General features: G+C 30.4%; 1 protein-coding gene across 1 annotated transcript; it reads right to left on the bottom strand.

Annotated features, from left to right (window-relative positions):
- Positions 1-985: 985 nt before the first annotated feature.
- LOC143621441 (uncharacterized) lies at positions 986-6,087 on the bottom strand. The gene is made up of 4 exons (XM_077092863.1): positions 5,774-6,087; positions 2,097-2,403; positions 1,356-1,433; positions 986-1,244 (listed from the first exon to the last, which is right to left on the bottom strand). The coding sequence occupies exons 1-4, from the start codon at positions 6,010-6,012 to the stop codon at positions 1,194-1,196; spliced, it is 675 nt and encodes a 224-aa protein (XP_076948978.1). The 5' UTR covers positions 6,013-6,087; the 3' UTR covers positions 986-1,193.
- Between the last annotated feature and the right edge of the window lie 2,415 nt (positions 6,088-8,502).

An 8,502-nucleotide genomic window follows, 5' to 3' on the forward strand; every position in this document is an offset into this window, starting at 1 on the left:
TCAAAGTCACTTTTTATCAAGGGTTATTTTTCATTAATTCTTCAAGCTTTGATTTAAAGGCTTATTATTGTGATTCTGATTGGGCCTCGTGTGCTACTACAAGGAAATATGTTAGTGGTTATTTCATCTCGTTTGGCGTTTATTTCATCCCTTGGAAGTCAAAGAAGCAACCTATTGTTGCTTTAAGCTCAGCTGAAGCTAAATGTAAGTCTATGACTATAAGGGATGTTACTTCTGAATTGGCTTGGCTTTCTCACTTTTTACATGAACTTAATGTTTCATCTTATTCCACATAAATGTGATAATCAGGCTGGCATTTACATAGCCAAGAATCTTGTTTTTCATGAAAGAACTAAACACATCGAGAAATTAATTGTCATTCTGTGCGAGAAAAGTTACATGAACTTAATGTTTCATCCTAGACTTCCTTCACATGAGCAGCTTGCAAGTATCTTTACCAAGAGTTTAGCCACTCCTCAGCACGAAGAATTGTTGACCAAGTTGGGTGATTTGCTACTAGCAACTTGAGGGAGGATGTTGACCAAGTTGGGTGTTTTTCACTAAGGATAAATCCCAAGTACTAATTCACATCCGAGTAGTTGGCTATACACACGTGTACTTGTAGGGAGTTGATGAAATGTCTAAGGGTTTACTCCGAGTACTTCACTTATTAAGTCATGCGCAGTTAGATGAATGCTATGGAAATATTTTATTCACGAGTAGAAAGCCCAAGTGCTTGAAGAAAGAAATATTATTCAAGTATATAACTGCTCGTATCACAAGTGTTCGAGAAGAAATTCTTATATGTTCGGAGCCAAGACTTAATTGTATAATGTATTTATCAAAGCTAATTTGTTGGTTAAGTTAGTTGAGATTTTTAATTGTATATATAGGGTTCTTGTACGATTTGCTAGTTAATCAAATCATTTTCAGCTCGTAGTTAATGAAATCATTGAATAGAAAGTTATAAAGAGCTGAAATCGAGATTTTAATACTAAAAAAATACCCTAAAAGTATACAAAGACGCTACAGTTGCTTTTAAAAGGAGAAAATCGATGAAAACACACTAAATACAAACCTCAATATTTCTCCTTATCCTCACCTTAAGAAACAAACAAATGTCTAAAGATAGCATAGTACAAAACGAGAGTACAAGACATTTGTTCCAATTTTCTGTAAACTAAACAAAACCTTTATTCGGATTCAGACTCCATGCCTCCCATAGCCTTTAATCCTCTCGGTCTCTGTGTCATAAAAAAGAATAACGTTAAGCTGTTAATTTTATTTATATAATTTCTAGATAAGACCTACAAAATATCACACGACTCCAAGTCATAAAAGAGATGAAAATATACCTTTTTTGTGATCTTTTTCTCTCTAACTTCGTACCGTTCCAAGGTAAGATCACACAACCACCCACCGGGGATAACAGACTATTCAACAAAACCAAACAAATATGATATTAACGTTAGCTTACCAATTTGTGCTGTCCCACCGTAATAAAATAGATATAAAAATAAAGAAAGTTGACATTGACACAAAAAATAATTGTTTTCGATATTTTAATTTTATCCGATGGTCCGAAATTATTCTATTCTCCATTTGTTATTATAAAAAAACAACATTTTCTTTTTATTGAACTTTCTAAAAATAATTCATTACCAGTGGTATTTGTTACTCAAAAAATAAGGTGATGATATTAAATCCTTGCAAAAAGTTAGGAGATTTTTAGATGAAAAAAATGTTTTTTTTTTAAAGAATATTGTTAAAAATAATTGAACTTAATAATTATAACAAATGCATTAATCCAACGCAACAAATGATATAATAAAAATTAATTTTTTAATAAATTCGTACAATCATTGTCTGGTTCGGCCAGTTTTTTTCTATAAAGCCGAACCAGTAATTACAGTTTTTTGAAGAAGCTAAATAATCTTGGCCGCTAAACTGGCCGATTTAGCTTCAAAACCGTTTGATTAATTTCTAACGATTTTTTTTAATCGTGGTTACAATTAATATTTCAAATTTATAGATTTGAGATTTTTTCTATTTATTTTTTTTTAAAACAAAAAAATTGCAGAATGAGCGACACATACGTTGATGGTTCGTTGGATGAACTTGGCTCTCTTTTTGGGTCTTTGAGGAAGTTTAGACCCTTTAATCGCCAAGAAATCCTCTTCCTTCTCCTTATTCGTCAATCCGATCACAAACTTCGGTGGCCAAACCACCGGCACCGCTTCATTTCCCGGCGAACCACCTCCCTTTTTGCTATCATGCGCCGTTTCCGATGACCCCGACTCACCACCGTTATTATTATTATTCTTCCCGTTATGATGCGCACCTCTCTTATCGTGCACACCGTTGCTCTGCCCCTTCATAGCAATTGATGAACTCTCACAATTCCTACAATATTTTTTATAAAAAAATAACAAAAACAAAAATAAAAAGATCAAGACCTGAACAATGATCACGGTTATATTTAGGAGTTTTATAAAATTATTATTACTTGAAAAGGTAATATTAAAAAGGAAAAGAAAATTAGACAGGTAAAGGGTAGGTGAATTTACGGATATAGCCCTGTAGATGTGTGGATCACGCAAGAAAAACAAGGAAATCGGAGGGATGTTATGGGAAAGATAAGTAGAGGTGTTTGAATATTTGATTCATGGGTCACTCACGCCTTAAAAAGTGGGGGTTGTTTTTTACTTTTTTTTGTTTTGTTTTTATATTATTATAAATAATAATAGTATTTTAATTTATATATTAATTTAATTTGTTCTCATGGTTGGGCAATGAGAAGGACTGAGGAGAGATCTGGGTGTGTGTATGATAACATGCGCAGCGGCGTAGGGAAAGAAGATAGAATATTAATAAAGATGGTTTGAGGTTTGTGTGTAATGGGTGGACACGTGTAGGGAGGTGAAAGGTGGTGAAGGTGAGTGGGATCAAACGGTGGAAAATGGGGTGATGATTGGAGTGAAGGTGGGTTATGTGGTTGGATGGATAACTTGTTCGATTATTGTCCCCCTTCTCACACTTGCAAATTAGGGACCATGTGTAAAGTGGAGAATAAATAACAGGAAATTTATATAACCACACCCGATTTAATGATTAAATATTTAAATTACTCTCCTCATCATAAAAAAAAAAAAACATTCTTTAATTAAACTATTATTTTAAGATAATTATAAGGTTAAATTATTTTAGAATACAATATTATACAAACTAAAACTATAGAATTAATGTGATAAGAATTAATTTTTTTCTATTTTATTGATTTCTAATAAACGAAAGTATCATAAAAACATTAAATTAACATAATTAGCGTATTAAATAGTATCTTAAAGATATTATAGTCTTTAATTTCTAATATTATTTGAAGTAAATGCTAAAGTGTAAAAACAAAACATTATTAATACTAATAAATAATAATAATAATAATAAATTATAGGTGCCAAATAATAGATAAAAAATGCATACGTTTGCCAAAAATGTATGGGCAATTTCAGAATAAAAAAATCATATCATGTTATTGTTAGAAGAAAAAAACTCAACTGGAGACTTGTTAAAAGTAAGTATAAAATATGGCAGGTTAAAATCAAAATTGATTGTATCATGTCAATGGATGGAAGAAAACTCAGTTGAAGACGTATAAAAATATAAAAGGTTGCAACGCAAAATCAACATTAGTTATACCATGTTATGGATAAAAGAAAAAAAATCAGTTGAAGACTTCCGACAAAATAAGTAAAATATAATGTCAGAATAATCTTTGAGGACAAAGAAATACTCCCTACTTATGAGTTTCTATTGCAAGAAAAGAAATAGTATTAGTAAATATAAATGTAATTAACTCATCACTCAAATATATCAATAACTATAAACTAATTAATTAATTAATATTTCATTTTTTAGAGTGTAAATTAAACGTGAACAACTCTAGATCGGCTTGCAAGACGCTCATAGCTTAAACGAGCTCAAGACTAAAAATAAATTTGTTTAAATTTATAAGCCCAAGTCTCGAGTTGAGTCACCGGTCGAACCACACCTATTAATTATAAACACGTATAAATTATTTAATAAATAACAATTGAAAATCCTGAGCTAAATTTATGTATGTATGTATGTATCTGCTTAATTAACTAAAAAATCTAGTTAATATTCTAAATTAACTTTTAAAGAAATCATATTATCAAACATTAAGTCACTTTCAATAGCTTTAGTTAAAAGAAAAATATAGCTTTACACGTCACTCTCAATAGCTTTAGTTAAAATATATATTTCGGAAGGATGCATTATTAATTTATTATTGACTGACTCTATAGGAACGCCAAAAGAAAAGGAAAAACCCATGGTTTAACGACATTTATTAATTCCAAAAACTAAAATATGTTATAATATGTTTCAAATTAATCTTTATTTTAGCTTCCGGACGGTTGATCTTTAAACAGGCAAAAGTAATCAAAATTACTTTTATAATTATAGTATTTAATATCACTATATAATTCCATTAACACTGAAATATAAGTATTTTATATCATACGTTTAAATTACTTAGTTGGTTTATGTTTTTTTAAAGTACAACACATCGTCTTTCTTAACATGTATAGTTTTTGTGTTAACCCTCAAGATTGTCAATAATAACAACAAAGTAAAAATGATTTTACCAATAAAATATTACTTAGCAGCTTCTGATTGTAATAACTAACAAGTAAAAGAAATATGCATCATATACTTGTCTATTTTGCATAAAAAGAAACTAATAGTTTAATAAAAAGGTCATTTTGAGACACCAAAGAGTACAAGTTTGTATTTTGTATTTGTATCTTTATAGTTTAACAAATAGTTTATTAAGCTTAGGTATCAAAGTAATACTAAATATATTATTGGGAGTTACCCAATAATCAATGAGTTAATAAAGGAAATGACAATATAAAAACTAATTAGAAGATATTTTTTGAATAGTTTAACACAATAATTTTTTAAATAATTTCACAGAACATGCATATATTCTTATTTAATTATGGTTCCTGGCTACACTTTTAAAATTTTAAATTAGGGTACCCTTTCCTCATATGTCAAATCATTGTCTTTTTCTTTGTTTTATCTATATTTTCTTTTACATTCTCGTAATATTTTATTATTTACCGTGCATAAAAGTACTTAAGAGTATGTATAACATATGTAAAACTGTTAAAAATAATAAGATAATACTAATAAATCCAATTGTTGAACTTGAAACAATAATAATAATAATAATAATAATAATAATAATAAACAAAAATGAATAAAAAATGTATTTTAAAGATAATTCCTAAAGTAAATAATACGTGTCAAATTGCATGAGCTTTAACTCAACTGTTATTTAAGTAGAAGTGAAAATTTGGGTAGAATGCCACACGATCTCAAATTTAAATCAAATTCTCATTGGGTTTTACAATATTGAGATTCTCATTGGATTTTACGATATTAAGCTTTCGAGTGACATGTTTTTCTCCGAAACCAGAGATAGTATGTTTGGACAACCTAACGCTAACTACAATTACAAACATGTTAGATCGCCTTTTATTATTCAGCTAACAAAAGTTGTGTGTCAAAAATCAAAATTTATTCTTATGCATTTATCATTTCTTTTAAAGTAACGTTTGGATTAATCCCCCAAAACAAATACATCAAAGTGTATAATAAAACTACCTTATCATTTAATTATGCTAATTATAAATTATTTAATAATAACTATTTCACGTGCATAAACCAAAAACCACAAAATTACCTGAGAACCCGATGAGCCGGCGATGATGACCGTTGACGGAGATTAACAGCTTCCTTATTATTTTGATGACGGCGATCACCACGTGCCGTGGTGGATGGTTGAGCAACCGGCGGTGTACCGGATTTCATACAACGCAATCGCTTCCGATTGCCCCACTGCAACACGAAGTCTGACGGCGTCGTATTGGTGGTGCTATTATTATTAGTAGCCTGAGATCTATCTCTCAAATTCTTCTCCATTTAATAATACTCGGTTCCCGTTACGTTACCAATTAACTAACCATGGTTAGTTTACCTTTAACCACTTCACACTTTTCCTTAACCATAGTTAGATTATTAAAATTATTTATAAAATTAATCCAAAATCGATCGAAATTTTTACAGTTCGATAGATTGATTGATCAAATTCCAGATCATCAAAAAATAATAATAATAATACTCGAAATTCAGCTCATTTGATTATGTAAACCTTGTGAATTCAATGAATCAAATTCAGAGTTAATGAAAAACTGTTGAATTATTAGGACATTCATCGCTCTGGTTTTCGTTAATAATAATAACAATAATAATAATAATAATAATACACGGAATTCAGCTCAATTTGATTATGAAAAGCTTGTGAATTGGCTTATTGGAAAGCTGGTTAATTATTAGGACGTTCGTTCGTGAATTGTAAACCTATATGAAGGTATGATGTTGAAGATGAAACAGAGTTTGGTTAAAAATTAGGGATTTGAATGCTGAATAAACGAAAACCAGAGCAATGAAACTGTAAAACAAGTGCAGATGAAATTGTTATTGAATTTACTTTGTTTCACGATCTTCATAGCCTTTAATATTTTTCAAAACATCTTCGAATTCAATCTCAATTTTCATAAATCAGCTTCAATTCAACCGTCAATTGAAGAAACATTACAACTGATTCATCGAACAAGAGAAAACAATGCGAATTCGTATCACACAAACCTTCAAACTTGCAATTTCTTCAATTCGCCTTTCGATTTCAAAGCTCAATAACAGAATCACGCAGCTCAAAGCTGCATCCACTTCCACAAATTCATATAATCAATCTGCAAAACAAGTCAGAAACTATGTCAAATCTTCTGATTAATCGTTATTAACAATCCTTTGTTTGAAGTTGTTCGTTTCGGTTTCGTTGAATTCAAACGATCCACAGCTCAATCTGATTGTGTAATTTCAGATTGCAGTTAATAAGAGAGCTAAATTGTTGAATACATTTTGATCCGGTTGATGGTTCATCAACCGGATCAAATATATCCGACAAAATTCAACGAATTAGCTCTCTAATTAACAGCAATCTGGAATTACACAATCCGATTGAGCTGCGGATTGTTTGAATTCAACAAAACCGAAACGAACAACTTCAAACAAAGGATTGTGTTGTCATCAACCGGATCAAATGTAACCAACAAATTAGCTATGTAATTAACAGATTAAGCTGCGGATCGTTTGAATTCAACGAAACCGAAACCGAAACCGAAACGAAGAGCTTCAACATTTTACTCACCGAATTGTCGTTGGAAATTAGTGTATACTTTGCAATTAACAAGACAAAGGTGTTGTGAATTGTGATGCAAATGACATATGGTTTGGAGCCTCTTTATATAGCAGGCTTCATGTTCAGGTTTATCGATGGAGCTTAGAACAGAGGAGGAAATAGACCTCTGGCCGTTGATGTTTAATCCAACGGTGAGGATGGCATCTTATACGCGTTCGGCAGTTGCGAATGGTGTAAAACTTGCATTGCTTTTACCCCCATCCACACACACATCGTATTTTTTAATTATTTATTTCTAATTTGTATTTATATTGAATTATTGACGTCGTTAATAAACTTCACGGAATCTTCGGGTGTCGTTTCGTAAATAGGTTGATTTATCAAATTCAAAGTTGTAATAATAATAATTTTTTTAGTATGGGGTTCAAACTTTTTGTGTATATAAAGGTACTAGTGGTGTAAATGAGTTGATTTGTTTGAGTTGTTTGAGATTGGTTCGTCAAAAGCTTTAATTGAAGCTAGTTTAAATGAGTACAAGCCGTAACATAAGATTGTTTAATTAAATCGTTTTAGTTTTATTTATGAACGGAGTTCAAAGCCAAGCTTGAGTATGGAAAGTTGCTCACAAACCGTGTTCGAGTATTAAAGATAGAGATTAAGTTCTCGTAAGGTAGCCAAAACTAGATAAAGCTTTAACTGAGCTTGGGTTCAGCTCGACTCGTTTATAATTATACGCTTGTTTTTAACCTATAGCGAAAAGACTAGTTAATAACTTAAATGTTTTTTTTAATAATTAAAATCGTCCCCTTTAAATTGCTTTTAATAATTCTCAGTTATATTGATGTGTTTTATCTTTTTAAAACACGCATTTTGAATAATGATGAGATAGTCATGTTCTTTTTTAAGTGATTGGGAGTTTGATTCGGTGGACAAATGTGTAGATTTAGAAATAGAACTAATTCATGTGTTACTTTTGTTAGTTCTAGAAAAATTAAGTTAGACGGTTTTATTTTTGTAACAAATTAAAGATACACTATTAACTTCTATTAGATTTATGTAAAATGATTAAAATTCCATTGATAAGTTTACGTCAAGAAAGTAGTTAAGTCACTTTACACAAACCAACTTTTAAATAAAAACTAGCGTTATCAAGATATGTAAAATGATGCGTCTTGCATTAGGCAGAGTGTTTGAATTTGGGTGAAAATGGT

Source organism: Bidens hawaiensis, unplaced genomic scaffold (genome assembly GCF_021521415.1).
Source record: "Bidens hawaiensis isolate Kalapana, Puna unplaced genomic scaffold, B.hawaiensis_p1.1 tig00002866_1, whole genome shotgun sequence".
Lineage (NCBI taxonomy): Eukaryota > Viridiplantae > Streptophyta > Magnoliopsida > Asterales > Asteraceae > Bidens > Bidens hawaiensis.

What these genes read in the sequence shown, in the direction of transcription:
- LOC143621441 (XM_077092863.1), bottom strand. Translation starts at nt 6,012, where the DNA reads ATGGAGAAGAATTTGAGAGATAGATCTCAGGCTACTAATAATAATAGC. An exon ending in TCATCCAACGAACCATCAAC is followed by an intron (nt 1,434 to 2,096) that starts GTATGTGTCGCT and finishes TTTGTTGAATAG; the next exon opens with TCTGTTATCCCCGGTGGGTG. An exon ending in AGAAAAAGATCACAAAAAAG is followed by an intron (nt 1,245 to 1,355) that starts GTATATTTTCAT and finishes TTTATGACACAG; the next exon opens with AGACCGAGAGGATTAAAGGC.